The sequence below is a fragment of the Petromyzon marinus genome, unplaced genomic scaffold, assembly GCF_048934315.1.
Source record: "Petromyzon marinus isolate PM22_M1 ecotype Great Lakes invasive population unplaced genomic scaffold, UKy_Petmar_22M1.pri1.0 PM_G_Scaffold_21, whole genome shotgun sequence".
Lineage (NCBI taxonomy): Eukaryota > Metazoa > Chordata > Hyperoartia > Petromyzontiformes > Petromyzontidae > Petromyzon > Petromyzon marinus.
Window position 1 is genome coordinate 3,148,654 of NW_027422773.1, and position 19,422 is coordinate 3,168,075.

At 48.6% G+C, this 19,422-nt stretch overlaps 1 protein-coding gene across 3 annotated transcripts; it reads right to left on the minus strand.

Annotated features, from left to right (window-relative positions):
- Positions 1–1,507: 1,507 nt before the first annotated feature.
- LOC142912575 (protein LSM14 homolog B-like) lies at positions 1,508–19,197 on the minus strand. 3 transcript variants are annotated; one of them, XM_076060705.1, is made up of 9 exons: positions 19,119–19,197; positions 18,125–18,307; positions 14,194–14,351; positions 12,426–12,633; positions 9,507–9,659; positions 8,638–8,790; positions 7,079–7,181; positions 5,643–5,880; positions 1,508–2,148 (listed from the first exon to the last, which is right to left on the minus strand). In XM_076060705.1, exons 2-8 carry the CDS (start codon positions 18,258–18,260, stop codon positions 5,673–5,675), a joined length of 1,119 nt encoding a protein of 372 aa, XP_075916820.1. In that variant the 5' UTR covers positions 18,261–18,307; positions 19,119–19,197; the 3' UTR covers positions 1,508–2,148; positions 5,643–5,672. The 3 variants fall into 3 exon arrangements, with proteins under 3 accessions (XP_075916820.1, XP_075916819.1, XP_075916821.1); XM_076060704.1 differs by lacking the exon at positions 19,119–19,197 and having other exon boundaries at positions 18,125–19,090; XM_076060706.1 differs by lacking the exon at positions 19,119–19,197 and having other exon boundaries at positions 18,140–19,088.
- Positions 19,198–19,422: the final 225 nt, after the last annotated feature.

Sequence of the window (19,422 nt, forward strand, 5' to 3'; positions counted from 1 at the left end):
CTAGAGTAAGTCGGTGGTCACCACCTTATGCGTAATGTAAGAGTTAACTGTTGTGTTCATTAATAAAAAGTGTTGCCTCCCAAGAAGTTGTGTGTGCACCTAATTCGAATTCACTACAGATGCGCACCTCACACACCAACCCCGTGCCAACACTCTGCAGCCCTGCGCTCGCTCTCTCACGCACCCCGCCGCCCGCACGCAGTCGCTCCACTCAAAAATCACAGACACCATGCCGAAGTTCGCCCACACGCGCACACAGAAATCGCACCACACCGTTCTTCTGAACTGAAGTTTATTAATGACGCGTCTAAAGAAAACCCTGTGCGGCCCAGTAGTAAATATTCCACGAGCAGCACGTAGCCTATCCCTATTCAATCCCTGGGTGTACCCCCCACACTCTACTTCTCAACTCGCAGACACACTCACGGTGTCGCACGGAAGCTGCGGGAGTCGGAGGGACGATGATCCAAGAGGTCTCCGCCTGGGGTCGAGTCGTAGCGGTGCTCGCCAGCGTCCCTCGGACGCCGCGAGTGGCCGGGAGTCAGACTGGGGTGGCTGGACGGCTGGAGGAGAACCACCTGAACGTTTTTTCACCTCCCTCCCTTTGACGCCCTGGGAATCCGAAGATCCAGGGTCACGTGGTGTTATCCTGCGCAGACCAATCGAGCGCCTACCTATCGATTTTAAACCGATGTCCCCGCCCTTACCTGGAGCGTGACTTTCCATTGCGCCTTGACCCATTGTCTACGCACCCCTCCTCACAACCCCCTCCTCCCCACCCGGTCCTCCCCACCCGGTCCTCCCAACCCCGCGCCAGCAGAGTGTTCTGCCCTCGAGGCCCCATCTCCCGTGTTGCGTGCGCTTCATTGCGGCCAGCCTGTAAAACTCTATGCACCCCTGCGATTTTTTAAAGCTGATTTTAGGGGGGGCCGCCGTGTAATCCGGCCTGGGGGGGGGGGGGAGGGGGGTCGGCCAATCTCCTGGCAACGGGAAACTGGGGGACATCCCTGCTAGGGGCCCTTCGGATGAAAGCCCGTGGGCCAGGCACCCCCCTTCGAGACCCTACGTGGGTGCGTGTGTGTGTGTGTTAAGTGGGAGTGTGCGTACGTTCGTGTGGAGGGGTGCGAGGGGATGGTGGCGCCGGCGGAGTTGCTCCGTTGCTGTGGCACCACAGTATCTATGGAATCGATAGTCATATCTATTGACTATAGTATTATCAGCTGACTATAGCAGTGTCCGCTTACTCTATAACAGTATTTAATTACTCTAAAGTAGCATCTACTCTGCAGCAGTATCTACCAACTCAACACTAGTATATACCGACTCTATTGCAGTTAACTTCTTACTCAGAGTACCGTGGTGAGGCCTAATCTCGTGCAGAGCCCCCGGCCTCGCCTAGATTGCCCAGCTGGCCGAGGTGGCATCTTGGCAGGCTGGGGCTGGGCTGCCACACCACGCTGCTTAACATACCAAGCACAGATTCATTTTTCAAAATCGGCCCTCAAGCTGGAACAGATGTCTCAATTTATTGAAATGCACTTTACTTTTTTTCAAATACAGCAAACCTCCCCCCCATCCCCGATCCTGTTAAAGCCATGCTTTGTACTACATTACAGCCAAAGTTTACAGGAATCTAAAGCAATGCAGTAAAAATTCAACGAAGCAATGTTGTAAAGCTACAGTTGGCCAACTTAATTATTTGCCGGCCATTTCACCACAGCGAATGCACCGATATAAATTCCGCAACATTTAATGCTGCCTTGTGAAATACAAACACAACTCAATTAAATTGTCATGTCCATGGTTATTACAGCTTAAGACCGGTCGCACAAAATAACCAATTTTAGGAGACAATTAAAGCTTTAAAGTTAAGTCCGACTTTACAGAAATGTTTTACCTCACCCATTAGACTAAGGTTAAAAACTATACTTACAATTATAAATGTGTAAAGTGTTCAACAAAACGAGGTGTGTATCTTATTTACACACCATAGACATTAAAAGAATCGCATATCAATTAACAAAACCCACATACAGTCCTCGGACTACCCCTCTACGTAACGTTTCTTCAGACCAAACAAATGTGTTTTTAAATCAAGCAAACCCCCAATATATGTGCACTCTGGGAGGAAGTGTGGTTCTCTGCAACCTGCAACAACAAAGGCAAGCATTGTCGACATCAAGAAGGAAAACCAACAGATTGTCGTCGACCCCACAAAGGGCTCCATTCTCATTTGGAGAATTTGGTTTGCGTGGTCCCAATTTAGGCCAAGATTTGGTGACAAGGTGTCTCTCCAAGCTATCCAATGCCCTTCGTCAATCTCTAAAATTGGGCACGAGAGCGTTGCCAACCAACTCCATTTGAAAGAAACTACTCTACATTTGTATTTTACCAGGTACGGCCCACGGAGCTATGGAGCGCTCTTTCAGGAGAGACATGGCCACTGTTCTGCCCCACGGCAGATATGGAGCTGTGTTTACAGAAGAACTTCCTGATATGATGGTGCCGAGTTTGGTCACGTGACCAGGAAGTGACGCGTTAAGGGTCTCGAAGCGACGAGGCAAGGCAGGGGTGTCAGTCCTTACAAAGAGTACAACATGGAGGCACAATTACCATCTCAGCGAAGACGGGTGCATCTGCTCCTTGTGGGACTTTAATAATCATTGTCTGCAAGTTCGTTTATCGCCATATATATAAAAGGCAAAGTTGTGAATGTGTGCCTGTTCAAAATGTTTAGCGTACTTCCCGACTTGCAACCAACTGGAAATTGGCCATGTGGGTACTTACCAGACTGTACACCACGCAAAAATGATAAAAAATACACTTTTTTTTTTAGGGGGGGGGGGCGGGGAGCTCAATAATGCATATATTTTTTGCACGGCAAGTGAGCTGTGGCGTCAAATCTGTCACGTGACCCTCGCATGTGGAAGCGTAACACATTGTAGTGTAGTGGTTAGCGCTACGCTGCGCTACGAACCCGGCGACCCGAGTTCGATTCCCGCTCACGGCCACCAAACGAGTAACTGCTTGGGTGTCAACATCACCACTGGGGAGATAAAGGCGGCAGGGCGTGCTGCTGGCCACCAAACCCCCTCGTGTTCTTATAATTACTGGGACTCCTGTTATGTTAGGATTGCCGTTATAATGCTGTAAATGCCTTTATAATGCTGCTAAATTGTTACGATAAATATGGAGGCCTGGTTAACAACGAAGCCTGCCACTTGCATTATTGTGAATAGTTGTTTGTAATTAGATAAGTCGAGCCAGACTTGTGCCCATGTAACTTTAATGCATTCTTGAGAGCAAGGATGAAGATGTATCTCGTCTACAGTTCAGTGTTATGTGCAGCAGCGCTGTACATTTGGGCTGCAGTATGGTGATTACACAAAGTGACCTTATTGAACATAGTAGCTTATTCTCTTGTTGTAGAGCTATTCAGTGCTAATGTAGGTACCTGGTCCATCCAGGACCTATGATTGAGATTCATGTTGTCCAAGACAATGTTATGATGCTGCAGTGTTAATTAATTATATTGATATTGCAAGTATTAACAGATGCTCTATTTTGTGCTGTGTTTTCCCATGAGTTTTATGTCGTTCTATTCGTTAAATACGTTGGAGTCGGATGGTCACCCTGGCTCTGAAGGTTTACTACTCGGACAGTGATGCAACGCAGCGTAGTGAGGCCGAGACAGCCACCACAAATGGATAGCTCAACGAAGTGGCTTATCGTGTAGACATTTATAGCAGCAAAATACTCTAAAACGCATGCTTTTAAAAACGTGGGAGGGAAAAAAAAACAGAGGACCCGGAGAAAAATCCACATGACCACGGGGAGAACTTGCAAACTCCAAATATGCAGCAGGCGTCGGGGTTGGGATGGAACCCCAGACCTCCTGCTGCATACCAGGCAAAGTGAGTTAACATCTCCTAGCCACCGTGGCATCCAAATAGAATCGTCAAGAGGACATTCTGACACTTGAAGAAAACCTGTACCAATCTTGGCCATAACCATTCTTGTATCTCTTGATCTTCCAAACACGTGTATAGGTGTTACGGGAGGGTGACACGCGGTTGTATAATGGTGGCCACAAACATGTCTGCTACGGTCACCACCCTGGGGGGCTGTGGGGGATGCTGTGATCACTCCCAGCCCCGCCCCTCAGTGAGAGACAGTATAAAAGGTGGGACCCGGGGAGCTGAGAGGCAGTTCAACTCAAGCAAGATGAAGAGCCAGTGAAGAACGAAGATTGACTAGCCAGACCCTGGAACTCCTTTGATTCGCTGACCTTCTGAGGGCCGGGCAAAGCAAGCCAGGGTGCGACACCGGAGCCGCGAGGGCCGATGTCCCTCTGAGGGCCGGACTCGTGTGGCTGGTGATCGGGACCTGCGCCGAAGCTGGGCCAGGTCAGATAGCCTCCCGGGAGAGGAACAGGATAGAGGGAACCAGGGAGCTAGCGTGGGCTAAAGCTCGGGGAACGTTTCCCTCTATAAAGTACGGGTGAAGAGGCCATTACCTCTTCAAGTATAAGACTCGCAACTGTAACAGAAGTGTCTGTAATAAATACGTGTTGCCTCAAGTAAACAGTCTCCGACGTCAATAAGGCCACTACACATGTAGCCCTCCAGCAGGTCAGATCGTACAAAAGCATTAAATTTGGCATGCGATTGATCGATAAAAAAAATCTAGTCATGTTTAAGATTTTATATAAATGATGATTGAGAAGTTGTTCACGATATAATACGCAAATTATATTATGTGAGCAAATGCGGTAGTGTACCCATACTCTTTGGTTCTATTCGGTAAAGTCACTCCAGCGCTGTCCTCGAGACAGCCTGATCCCTTCACCGAGAAGATGGTTTCAAATTAAGCAACCATTGGAAAGATGTTCTAAATCGAACTAAACATTAAACTAATTTTCAATGGTACAGTATATTTTTCAAGTAGTGGTACCCCAAACTTTCGCAGCTCTTAAAAATTCCCCTTTCACACCATCAATAGGTAAACTCCCCCCCCCCCCCGCCAAACGGCATGTTCACCCGCACGTACACCACCTCTATGCTAAGTCGGCCAATCAAATGCTAATTTTTATGCTAATTCCTTTGTCAAGGCACCTTGTTTCCTCGCACACAGCTTAAAGGTCGCGGTCTGAGCGTGGCTGTGTTTCACTCCAGCGCTGTCCTCGAGACAGCCTGATCCCTTCACCCGATGAAGGCCGCTTGTGTTGTGGCCGAAACGTCGTGATTTTTGTTGTTTTATTTTTTACCTACGTGACTTTACCGAATAGAACCAAAGAGTGTGGATCCTTGCAGTCACGAAAGCTTTAAATCTAGAAGTGTACCCATGGCTACAACCACGAGAAGGCGAGTAGAGTCAAGGACGTAATGAATGGGAAGAGGAATAGAAAGAGGTAGAGGAGACAAATGGAAAAATGGGATCAGAGACAATACCTTAAAAGGGTCTCTCTATCATCCTCCACGGAGCAGGGTATTTTCACAGGGGGGGGGTTTGGGGGCAGAGGGTAAGGGATTCAGCAGGGATGGCCACACAAGTCACGTGACTTCCTCAGGGAGGCACGAGCAGATTCTCGATATTTTTGTTTTGCAGCTTAACGGGAGTGCAGGAGCGGGAGCTGCCCTTACCTGCACGTGCTCCTCATCCTCATCATCTGTCTAGGCCTGCACCTTGGCCGGCAGAGGAGACTGCACCCCTGCTTTGGGCATGCCCGGCCGCCCGTCCCCACCCCACAGGGTCCGGCGGTTGAGCCAGGACGCGTGGCCCCAACTGTGCCAGAAGCGGCGATTGCGCGCGGCCGGGAGGTTCTCCCCGAACGTCTGCATGTTCAAGCGCTGCTCCTCCGCCAACGTCACGCGGCAGTTCCTTACAAGATGGAAGGAAGGGGGTGGCGGGGGTTGTGAGCACAGCTGGTGCATCTTGCCAGTCATCTCAGTCTATCCATGGCCACCTGGGGTCTGTCCCATGACCTCCTGTCAGCGAGCCTTCGACATTCCACGTGTACCTTCACCGAGCAGTGAATGGCGCGTGTTGGTATTGGAGGTGGAGGGAGGAGATAAAGATGCAGTGCTACAACTTCTTGCTCGTGCCACTACTACTGGCAGAAGGGCCACAGTAAGTCACTCATTTTCATTTTGGCAAATATCGCAGTTTTTACACCGGCACACGAAAAATGCCTGCCACTTGTAAAACACGTCACGGGATTCTTTGAATGTTCCCTGCCAAGCAGCAGGCGTACATCCCTACGGTTAATGCGCCCGCAGTATTATAAATCAGAGCAGCCACTAGATTTGCACCGCGAATAGTTTTGTTGTTACGCGACAACGACTCTGTCTGACGCTCCGAGCAGTGGCTCACCCCACACCATGTTGAAGAGTGGCCTGTGGATGACGACAGATCACGGTACTACAGAATTGCTCGAGTGAACGCTAAACCCTACATTAGAGGTTCCCTGCACGGTTCCACACCATCCTGCGTTTTAGAGAAATGTTCGCCTCGTGCCCAGTCAAATAATTACACGGTTCTTCCTCTTATTTTCGAGCTAGGATTTTTTCCCGAATCAAGCGCAACACCGCAATTCACGCGGCGTGCATTTTCTGCGCAGAGTAATTAAAGTTAACGTCACACATTTGCAACGCCCCAAAGTTTCCAGATATTCAGGAGGCGTAGTCAACCGCATACGAGTGAGAAGGCAGCCAGCAACGGCACCAACAATTGCCCGAGATCTGTCATCCTATATTAGGATGGTTAGGCCAACTCCATTTGTGAGTTTTTATTACACGAGGGACGAAACCAAAGAAAACCCACACGTGCAAAGGTGGGAGAGTGAATGGGGGGGGAACAGCAACCCCATCTCCGTACAGATGGAGATGAATCAACATGCTGTACTGCTACCTCCTGGCAAGTCGGTGCACATGGCAGAAGATTGTGAACCACCAACCCGTTGCCTCCTCCAGGCGCTGTATATAAAGGTGTGCCGCCACCACTGCCCGTCCGAGACCATCAACCCAGCGATGAGCAAGGAGACCCAATTAAAAATCACAAGTGGCAGAAATGCCATTACCTGCCGCCATCTTTGGAAATGTTGTCAAAGAAGCATCTTGTTTTGTCGTAGAAGCATTTGTCAGGAAACACGGCAGAGCTCCTGCTGGGACCCCTCTGCATGTCTGCAGCACAAAGGGAGACGTCAATGTCAGAAACTAATTAAGGGATGGCCTGGACAATTAAAGACAAAGATCCCCACCCCGTTTCGCTTCAGACTATCGGGGCAAGTGCTCTTAGTGAGTGGCACCCCGAGGCCGGCACGGCACACGAAGGCATGGGTGGGCCTAGCACCATGCCCGGCCACCTTCGTCTCCCTCATGGCGATGGCTGAGGTGAGCCACTAGAGGGGGGCGACGGTACAGATTTGTTGAACCAAACTTTTCAACAGAAGACGCCGTGGCAGCAGTGGCAACAGGCCACCGTGATGGACGCTCGTGGAGATTGCTCCTCGTGAACAAAAATTGTCAAAAGTGCATCATGGTCCTAAAGGGACCAACATTTAGTACAGGGGATTCTCCAATTTTTTTTTACCATTTGTTAAAATACAACCATTCACCAATGCGAGTCAGGGCTAAAACAATACGACCATAAACTTTGCATTATATTTCAGGCCCATCAAGCTATATGGCTCTTTTTCAGAAGAGACCTGGCCACAAATGATAGCTCAACGAAGTGGCTTATTACATGAACATTTCTGGCAGGTAAACTCCAATAAGTGCACGTTGATTCTAAAATGTGGAGGGAAAACCGGATGACTCAGAGAAAACAGGTTTTTTTGGGTTAGATCGTGATCCAACCCAAAAAAAAATCTATCATGGATGATATTGGTCGCAAAAGCCTACATGTTCAACCGACCCAGAGAAAAATCCACACTACCACGGGGAGAGAGACGCATGCAAACTCCAAATATACAATGGTCAGGGTTTGGGTCAAACCCACGAGGCAAGGTAGCCCCCCCCCCCCCCCACAGCCGCCTAATAATTTGTTGGCACAAGAGAGGCGGTGTAAGACAAATCCGCTGTTGCACTGCACATCCATGCTTTACATTATCCAAGCTCCACTCTTTCTGCAACCCACACCTGACCAGAGTGATGCGAGGCCCTCACCCACAAGTGCAGTGACAGCCAAGCTTACTAAAGGCTGTCACATGCGGAGAGTTTCTCAAGTTATCATTCCTCACGATTACTCTAACTCGTATGAAAAAAAGGGCCTAATATAAATGTCCACATAAGCTACTTCATTGAGCTATCATTTGTGCCCAGGTTGCATCTGAAAAAGCGAATAGCTCAGTGATCTTTACCTGGTAAGACAAGATTAGTTGATTTTTATTTTTTCAAGCGATTTGTTCACTTGACCTATAGACTGTGCACTCCCATCGTGTTTTTGTATTGTATGTTGTTACATTCTGACCCGCCCCTACTGAACATCTGTGGACAAAAAAACCTTTGTAGCGCATCGAAATCCCCCAGTGGACAAATAAATATTCTGATTCTAAAAGGAGACATCCCACAGGAGTGGTGGTGGTGGTGTGAAACCGGGTCCCTCAAAGTGCTCCTTTTAAAAAAAAAGGTCCACCACCTTCTCCTTGCTTGGCCTTGTTGTTCTGGAACTCCTTGTCCAGCTCCTCGCGGTCCAGCTGCGCGTTGCTGCTCTCAAAGTCAAACTCCGCCTGAAACTCATCGCCCAGGTTCAGGGCCTGTGCCTTCTGGGGGCGCCCATGGCGGCTCGAGCCTGCGGGGAGAGAAAAATAAACGGCAGCTCGGTTTGTGATCCACCAACGCCGCGGTGGTGGCGGTGGTGAGATGTTAACTACCTAGCCTGGTACGCAAGAGCTCGTGGGTTCTATCCCGACCCCCTGCTGTATACTTGGAAGTTTGCATGTTCTCCCCAAATGTGAAACATTTCCTGCAAACTTTCTCCATTGGAATAATGCATCAATGAGTACACCCTGCTGCAAAGAAAAAAAAACTTTTGCTGGACCCTCATGGACAAATGTGAGTCTCTTACTTTCGACCCAGGTTTCCTGGGTAAATATTCACGACCATAAAAAAATAGCGCACCGGCTGCCCGGTATTTAGGTCGGCACCAGCGGCCAAGAATCTGTTATTCTCTCCGCCCTCTGCACATGTTCAAAAGGCCATTGCCAAAGTCCAGGCTAATGCACCGCGTCGCCTTTGAGGCAACGTCAGTGATAAAAGTGGCAAGGGGTTTTTGCCTTCCCACCGCGATTTACAAAGCCCCACGACGAATGCGTCCACAGAAGCTGTGCACGGCGAGCCTTCAATACGCAAACGCATTAATTAGTCTCCGTCGGTACGAGACGCCGACTGTAAATTGGGACAAGTTGCTTCAAAACGAACTTACAAATTTGATGAAAAGATGAATGACGGCATGGGGGGGTGGCGGGTGGGGAGGGCGAACACCACCCACACCACCCGTAGCCGTACCTGCAATCTGCTTCACGGGGGCCCTCCGCCACCGCCGCCGCCGCCGGGGCGCCGTCTGCACCCCCCGATCCACCGTGCCGCTCTTCCTCGCCGGCTGCTGCGGCGTGGCGTTGACGCACGCAGCGGCCGCGCCGGCCGTGGGCGCTGCCGCACCTGTGGGCGATGGGCACAGCCGGCGCGCACCCACCGGTCGTCTCGGTTCGTCAACCCGTCGGGGGGGCCACGTGGGACCCTCCCGCGACCTCATCTGGCACGGGCGCCGTGGTGACGTCACCGTCACTTAGTGGCGAAAAGCGGCTGTTGGTATTATGGGGCGGGGGGGGGGGGCGTTCTACAACAGCTGTGTGGGCAAGACACAAGTGCCATAGCCCTCCATCACCCATCGTGGTGTCAGTGTCATCATCATCATTACCACCACAACACCTCCCCCCCTATCGTTCCTCACGACTGCAGGTCACACGTTTGTGTTGTCACCAGGCAGAGGGGCTCACCGCACACAAATCCCAGTGTAGCCGAGCGTGCCATTATTACGTCGCTTCGAGAGAGGCCGTCAAAACCGCACAGATCACTCGGCGGCCAAGCGCAGAGCTTGCCGACCACCCCGTTTGCGTCTCCGACATTTACGAAATGGAAACTCCGCTTTCATTTGCTCTTGATGCAACCAAATGCCATAGCCACGTAGGTAAAAAATAAAATAACAAAAATCAGCGCTGTCCTCCAGACAGTCTCGTCCCTTCACCTGATGAAGGCCGCTTGTGTTGTGGCCGAAACGTCGTGATTTTTTGTTATTTTATTTTTTACCTACGTGGTGACTTTACCCAATAGAACCAAAGAGTATGGATCCTAGCAGTCACGAAAGCTTCAAATCTATAATTGCCATAGCACCACCATTCATATATTTCGTCAAAAATGATTATTTCGCACGGTTTAAAATATAAAAATATTAGCACACGTTTGTCGTTAGGGGCGTTTGCGCGCAACTTTTATGGGTCTGGCAGCATTACATTGGGGGGGTGGGGGGGGGTTAACATTAATAAACGAGACGGTGGAACGAGGGTCACCGCGCAAGCCACGGCAGACTTCACGACTCGTCCTCCCGCCTGCAGAGGGAGGCCTCGGCTACACCAACACGGGCGGCGCGAGGATCCACGATGCTTCCGTTAAAACCGGTGGCTGTTTGTAACCTTTGCCGCAGCCTTGCAACCCCTTTGGTTCTCAATCGTTCACAAACAACGTGCAACGTCAACAGACGTAGGGGGTTTGATGAAACAAAGCGGTTGCACTTGGCCCGCGCGCAATCTGTATTTCGATGATATACCTTCGAAATAAATCCCCAGAACGGGGATCTTGCAACCCCCAAGGGGTGCGTGCACCCCTGGATTAAGAACCACTGGGCGAGACGATCGTGGGGTAACACAGCAACATCAATTTACAACTTACACCCCTCTCACGTCGTCGCTTTATTATGAACACCGCTAACGCAATTTACGTCGGTGACAGCATCGATCCTTTCTCGTATCCCCATCGCTTCTTGCTTCACCTATCCTGTAAACTACCCTGTGGTGTCGCGCGCATGACGACATGTACTGTACTTTCGATGACAAAATATATTATTGATGTACAGTATTTTGGGAAAAAATTGTTTCAATTTACGTCGCACATTTCAGGAACGCATCACCAATGTAAATTGGGGTACTGCTCTACAATGGCCAATGTTCTGCTACACCGTCTGCCACCCAACAAATCAAATTTGTCACCTGGAGCACCACACCAAATTATGTGCTTTCGGCAAACCAGAATGTTGAAAAAAAAAAAACAATCAGATTTCCGTACGACGTCTCATTGGACATTACAAAATCGGGCGTCAGGTGTTTGGTAAGAGATGCTGGTGTAGATTCGATCAGAAATCCTCTCATCTCTCAATACCCAGCCAGTGAACAGGGTGGCCACAACCTCAGCACCACGACAGCACCTCATTGAGATCAATATAGCAAGTTGCCTCTGGCAACCTCGTTTCTCACAAAACCACAGATTTTAAAAAAGAAAGTCTTAGTTCATCATCGCCATGGAGAAATGCATCGTGCAGGACCTTGAAGCCGCAATTAAATTTTGTTGGTGCAAATCTTAATTGGGTTAAGTTGTGGAAGAGGGGTAATTTTAAAACGTTTTTATTTTTTATCAGGCAAGACACCGAGCTATATTTGCACTTTTTCAGAAGCCACTTTGCCACAAATGATCGTTGAATAAAGCGGCTTTCTTGGTAAACGCCATTATTGCAAACAGCAAAACCCATTTAGCACCACATTTGTATTATCTCGTGGTAGAAGAGTGGCTCTCGAACAACTACGAACCCAACGACGCAAAAAATAACTCGATTCTCAGCCACATCACGAGCGAATTATATCCAAATCGGTGGTTGGCTCCCCACCTACCCATTCACCACAACCGCACAAGTGAAGCGTGGCAGGTCAAATAACCACCCCACCCCGCATGACAAGACAGCGTGGCCTTCGCCGAGCAGTCCATTGACAGAGGGCACCAAATAATAACGCTTTAAATGACGGGTTATTCTGAAAAGGCGACAATTTAAAATACAATCACTGGGTATCACCATCAAGCGCAAAGTAAAAACAAAAATGCTCGTCCGCATGCACTATGCATTATCATCATCATCGAGCTGTTATACACAGAGCCTTTTATTTTCCTGCATGCGCTTACGGAAATAATTCCATGAAGATAGCTGCAACTCAACTGCGTTCAATTAAGATCGCATTGAAATCACGCCTCTAAACGAGCAAAAGGCGAAAACGACCCGAGGCAAGGCCACTGGGCAACGGAAACCACGTGGCATTAAGAGGGCAAAGGTGCAGCCCTGCAGTGCCGATGTTTACCGCACACCGCACCCCCCCCCTCCCGTACCCGCAGCTCCTCCGTACGCAGGCTGCACGAAGGGACGGTGCCCGACCGCTGTGGCCCAGGCGTCGTGCCGCGCGTGGCCCGGGTGGCCGCCCGTGGCACCGCGGGGGGGTCCGGTCGGCGTGCCCGGCGCGGAGTGGCAGCTCGCCGCCGCTCCGATACCGCACGTGTGGCAGCGAGCGGCGGCCCCCCCCGGGGTGCCCGGCGAGGACTGGACGGGGGGTGAGGGTGGGTTAGGCAGCGATTAGAACAAATCACGACGGACGACGTACGCATGTCAAACTTCTTATGCACCTTCTTGGTTCTTTCGGTAAAGTCACCACCACGTAGAAGGGAAACAATAAAATAATAAAAATATAAAACTTTAAAATTCTCACGACGTTTCGACTGCAAGACAAGCAATCATCATCAGGTGTAAAAACCACAGCAAGACATTTTTTTTAAAAAAGTGGCGGGTTTTTTTTTTACATTATCACCACGGAGAGCGATTTGGCAGTTATTCAGATGGACAAGTCCATCTATGTTCGGAAAAGAGGAGGGGGGAGACGAAAATGATGGATGCGGTCTGAAAGCCACCGTAAGCGTGAACAATAAATTAAGACCCGGAATGGTTTATCAAATCCTTCCAATGATTGCTAAGCCAGAATTCCTTCCTCTCGGTTGAAATTGTCTCTGTGTTTGTATATGTGGATAGCCTCATGAACGAATCTCTCATGGTAGCCAGATGGCTTACAGAGAACCTCTGTAAGCCATCAGGCTACCATGAGAGATTCTCCCGTTTCGGTCTTAGGAGGAGGGATAATTGCGATGTCATCACCCGAGAGCCAATCAGGTGCCAAGGGTTGCGCAATTCAGCCACTGGCACGCTGGCACCCGGGCTCGGATCTTGGTAGCCTCTTCCATCTCCTCCTCCTCAACCTGTAAAAACCCTCCACAGCTACCACTGTTAGCTAACTATTGTAACTCTCAAATGCAACTTTCATCAAGCCCCCCGAGTGTGAAGTGCAGTCTCCAACCTCGTATTCTCCACCATCTCTGGCTTCCTCGATTCCAGTGCCGTGAAGGGAAAATTTGCCCGAAATGCGGCCGATCAGCGTTGACTTTTTTTCCACATTTTGTCAACATGTTGCCAAAGATGTCCCTTAAAGGCTTAACGGACGTTCGGGGCAAGTGCAGTGCGAGCAACTACGAGGCCGGCAAAGTACACGGAGGAGGTGGGGAAGCCAGACCCACGCCCGACCGCCTTCTCCCCAGTGGCGATGTTTATACATCGCACCAGGTGCTCATTGGATAGACCTCAGGAAAAGCCCGGGACCGTTTCAGATAATCGTCACCTGGCGTTGGCCGTAAGTGGGAATCAAACCCCGGTGGGTCGTAGGCGGGTTTGTGGTGCAGCGCATCAACCACTGTGCCACCGCTCCCCTAAACCATGGCACTGCTGCAGTGGCAAGATGTTAACTACCTCGCCTGGAGTACAATAGGTCGTGGGGTTTGATCCAGACCCCCGACGCCTGCATATTTTTGGAGTTTTCAACGTCCTCCCCCGTGGTCACGTGGATTTCTCTGGGTCATCCAGTTTCTACCTCCACGTTTTAGAACCGACGTGCATTTGGAGTATTTGGCTGCTGGAAATGTCCACGCGATAAGCCGCTTCGTTGAGCAAATCATTTGTGGCCGGGTCGCTTCTGAAAAGAGAGTTAAGTAGCTCGGTGGGCCTCACATGGTACAATAAATAAATAGTTTAATGGTAAAGAGCGGCTGCACCTCTCACCTGCACCATGGCCACGTCGTGGTGCAGAGCGGACAGCATGTACTCGCACGGGGTCAAGTCCTTGATCTCGCTGATGCGAAAGACGATGTGTTCGAAGACCTCCTCGCGAGGGGCAATGGGACGGTCGGCGGGGCGCCCCTCCGTCCCGCGCAAGCACACTGCGCGCACACAAAGACGCCCGCCGCCGGTACAGACCTCCACGTACCCGTTTGGTCAAGCGTTGTTACGGTCGAGAGCACCTATGCAGGTCGGAGCAGGTGCGTGGTTGTGGGTTTTGGGCGCCACTGTGGTGAGAAGTTAACTACCTCGCCTGGTATATATCGAAGGTCATGCGTTTCATCCCAACCCTGACAACACCTGCTGTATATTTGGAGTCAGCGAGGTTTTCTCTTCCCATGGGTCGAGCGGATCCCCCCCCCCCTCCAGGTCCTTCGATAAGCCACTTCGTTGCGTTACCTACCATTTGTGGGCAGGTCGCTTCTGAAAGAGCGATATAGTAAGTGGGCCTTACCCGCAACTTAAACAATTCTTTAAAATAGTTTCTAGCTGGTTCAGCTACCTTCATCCTCCCCAGTGCTGATTTAATCATCTTTTTTACTTACACACCACACCAGGTAACTTCACTTGAAGGCAGTCTACCTACGCGAAAACCAGAATGTGTTGGGATACAAGGCCACCACCGACGACGTTGTCTGTAGCCAGGAATCAAATCTAGCTCGCGGGGTTCCGAGCTGCACACATTTCTCAACTCTGCAAGCCATGCAAGCCAAAAATTGAGATTCATTTATTTCCTGTAACAAGCTATATTAAATATTCTTGTTTCTTTCGGTAAAGTCACGTAAAAGGGAAATAATAAAAATAAAACATAATAAAATAAAAATGAAATTTATTTTATTTTTATTTAAATAAAATTAAAATGAAATGTATTTTATATGTATTTTATTTTATTATGTCTTAGCTGTATTAAAACCAATAGCCCATCATCCATAAGCCATATGCCTGCAGGTATTGAATGTTTATGGGTATCAACATCACAAATCCCTATCATCACTGTCGCAAAGAAGAAGTTCTCCATTGTGCCAATTTAATCTCGACAGGTGCCGTTGGCCCAAATCTGTGAATCCGTTTAGAGTATTTGGCGGCTAAACGTTCCCACGCGCTAAGCCACTTCGTTGTGTTACCTACCATTTGTGGGCAGGTCGCTTCTGAAAGAGCGATATAGTAAGTGGGCCTTACCCGCAACCTAAACAATTCTTTAAAATAGTTTCTAGCTGGTTCAGCTACCTTCATTCTCCCCAGTGCTGATTTAATCATCTTTTTCACTTACACACCGCACCAGGTAACTTCACTTGAAGGCAGTCTACTACGCGAAGCCCAGAATGTGTTGGGATACAAAGCCACCACCGACGACGTTGTCTGTAGCCAGGAATCAAATCTAGCTCGCGGGGTTTCGAGCTGCACACATTTCTCAACTCTGCAAGCCAAAAATTGAGATTCATTTATTTCCTGCAACAAGCTGTATTAAATATTCTGGTTTCTTTCGGTAAAGTCACATAGAAGGGAAATAATAAAATAATAAAAATAAAACATAAACTCAAAATGAAATTTATTTTATTTTTATTTAAATAAAATATAAATGAAATTTATTTTATATGTATTTTATTTTATTACGTCTTAGCTGTATTAAAACCAATAGCCTGTCATCCATTAGCCATATGCCTGCAGGTATTGAATGTTTATGGGTATCAACATCACAAATCGCTATCATCACCGTCGCAAAGAAGAAGTTCTCCATTGTGCCAATTTAATCCCGACAGGTGCCGTTGGCCCAAATCTGTGAATGAAGGCAAAAATGAATCTGGAACATTTCCAAATTAACTGTTTTGGGGCCGTCCAGAAATGACGTCACGCACCTGGGGGGGGGGTCAGACATTTGTGACGATGTGTGACGACTGGGGGGGGGGGAGTTTGATAAATGTGACGTCACATCAAAATGCGCAACTTTAAATATAGACAACACGTTCCACTTAATTAGACTTTTTAATGTTTTCTCCTACAAGATCAGAGTGCAGCGGCACATTAAATACGCACTACAATGACAACAATAGTTTAAAGCGATTTGAAGCGTGTTTTTTTTTTGCGGGGGGTGAGGGGGGAGGGGGCAGAGCTTTGTGACGTCATATTTGAGGGCGGGGGGGGTCAAAAAAATCGTTCAGAATCACGTGACGTCATTTATGGACGGCCCCTTATGTGGCACCGCCGGGCTCTTTGGCCGGGTCACGCGCCGTCTATGACCAGCCGCGTCTCATTGCCCTGTGACTACCGACCCGGCTTCAACACTTGATTTTTGCACACAGCGTTTTAATAAGTTTTTTTTGTGTGGAATATTTGCTGGTTTATTCCAGAATGTTTCTGTTACGCGTTGTCGCTTTAAGATGTTCTGTGTTCAAATGTTGTTTGTTGCGGTTGCACCCGACTTAAGAGCCGCATGGCTCACAGGGGTATACCTAATAAATGAAACTTGAAACTTGAACACGCGCACGCACCGAAACCACGAACTTTTTCAGGTCAACGGGGTTAATCGCGCGTTCGTGTTGGCATAGCTGTCAACCCCTTATCAGTGCCCCTAGATTGTTACAGATCGATTCAAACCCTTATTGGTCACCCCCTGCCCTTATAAACATCAACGTTTAGCCAACGAGGTCCCGTTGCCAAGGGAGAAACGCAAACAGATGGACGAAACAATGTGTGCCCGTATTGAAACGGCTGTGCACCCAATAACCTTCGTTGAAAAATACCTGAAACCACTGCGACCCAGAACCAGCAAGAACAACAACCTCAGAACATTCGTGATTAAGCGGGTGACGAGTTGAAGAACTTTGCCCCAGTACAGCTAGAGGCGCCGGCCATAAATGACGTCGCGCGATTTTGGACGATTTTTGCCACCCCCCCCCAAAAAAAAAATATAAAACATGCTTCAAATCTCTTTAAACTATTATCATTGTAGCGCGTATTTAATGTGGCGCTGCACTCTGATGTTGTAGGTGAAAACATTTATTAAAAAGTCTATTTAATTAAGTAGAACGTTTTGATTTAAAGCTTTCGTGACTGCAGGGATCCATCTTATTGGTTCTTTCGGTAAAGTCATGTAGAATGGAAATAAAATAAAACATAATAAAATAACATTTTATTAAAAAATCAAATAAAGTAAATAATAAAACATAATAAAATTTTATTGAAAATTAAATGTTATTGCTTTATTTTTATTATTTTATTTCCATTCTACGTGACTTTACCGAAATAACCAAGAAGATAAGTAGAACGTGTTGTCTATATTTAAAGTTGCGAATTTTGATGTGACGTCACATTTCTCAACTCCCCACCGCCCCTCGTCACACATCGTCACAAATGTCTGACCCCCACGTGACGCATCAATGGCTGTTATTTTAAACATTTCTGGGCAATTCCCAGAGATTAAGGACTCTCTTACAAATCCAGGTTAATTGAAAACGCAAAAGTACATACAGCAATCCAATACAATCATGATTTTATTTATTTCTTTTCATTTATTTTATTGATTTTTTTCACCTACGTGACTTTACCGAAAAAAACCAAAGACTATCTTATTTGTCGTTTGAGCATCTTAACACCTCCTGTTTGATTGCTCTGAAAAGGGTCAAACCCCTCTTTAATACCCCCCCCCACACATTGACCCCACGACACCCACACCAATCTGTCCAGAAGGCGACAACGTCGCCGACACGTTCACCTCCTCCTGGCAAACTTTCCCCAGTCCCAAGGCCTCCTCCTCCTCCTGCTGCTGCTGCTGCCCGAGCGAGTCGCCTGTTAGGACGACTCAAGCGGCTTCATTAAACCCCTAACCCGCAGCTTCGCGGTGTCCACAGTCATCCCGTGAACCACCCACCCCCACCCCCCAGTGCGTAACCTTTCGCCAAGACGACGGTGGAGTCGTCCGTGTTGATGTCACAGAGGATGCCCTCGTAGCGGATGCCCGCCATGGAGAGCAAGCTCATCCTGACGCCCATGCAGGCCGCCCAAGTGGCCATGGTCGCCGGCTCTGGCTACGGGCGACGAGAGGGGCTGGTGGGGCCGCCTTGGTGGGGCCGGGCAGGAGGAGGGGGGGGAGGGGGGAACTTGGCCCGGATCGTGAGACGACGACGATGATGATGATGGTGTTGGTGGTGGTGTTGATGATGGTGATGATGGTGGTGGTGTTGTTGATGGTGGTGTTGATGGTGGTGGTGTTGATGGTGGTGGTGTTGTTGATGGTGGTGGTGTTGATGATGTTGGTGGTGTTGATGATGATGGTCTTGTTGATGGTGGTGGTGTTGATGGTGGTGGTGTTGATGGTGGTGGTGTTGATGGTGGTGTTGATGATGGTGGTGTTGATGATGATGGTGGTGTTTATGATGATGGTGTTGTTGTTGATGGTGATGTTGATGGTGTTGATGATGATGATGGTGGTGTTGTTGATGATGGTGATGATGGTGTTAATGATGGTGGTGTTTATGATGGTGTTGTTGTTGATGGTGATGTTGATGATGATGGTGGTGTTGATGATGTTGATGATGATGGTGTTGATGATGGTGTTGATGATGATGGTGATGTTGATGATGATGGTGGTGTTGATGATGTTGATGATGATGGTGTTGATGATGATGGTGATGTTGATGATGGTGTTGATGATGATGATGGTGGTGTTGTTGATGATGGTGATGATGGTGTTAATGATGGTGGTGTTTATGATGATGATGATGGTGTTGTTGTTGATGATGGTGGTGTTGATGATGTTGATGATGATGGTGTTGATGAGGATGGTGTTGATGATGATGGTGATGTTGATGATGATGGTGGTGTTGTTGATGATGATGATGATGGTGTTGATGATGATGGCAACAACTCACGGCGTATCCCCCACGTGTTCACGGACACGCCACTGGCACTGCAATGCACTCTGGGTAGCGCCAAGTGGGCGGGATTGTGGGGGGAGGGGGATTTGTTTCTCTTCCGCTCAACGTCGTGGGTTTTTTGCTTTGTGTTTCATTTTAGTAATTTTTTATTTAATTTTTATTTTCTATCTACGTGACTTTACCGAAAGAACCAGGAATGTGAACTGCATGAAATATAAAGCGGGTCACGTGCATGCTTCTCGACCAATAGAAATACGCGGCGTTTTTTTAAACCGAGGGGCATTTCCCCACCCCGCCC

Bases quoted from the DNA above. Each gene is read 5' to 3' on its own strand.
- LOC142912575 (XM_076060705.1), bottom strand. From the start codon at position 18,260: ATGGCCACTTGGGCGGCCTGCATGGGCGTCAGGATGAGCTTGCTCTCC. The intron at 14,352-18,124 runs GTGGGGGTGGGT...GTGTGCGCGCAG, and splicing joins GAAAGGTTACGCACTGGGGG to TGTGCTTGCGCGGGACGGAG. The intron at 12,634-14,193 runs GTGAGAGGTGCA...CCCCCCGTCCAG, and splicing joins ACGACGTGGCCATGGTGCAG to TCCTCGCCGGGCACCCCGGG.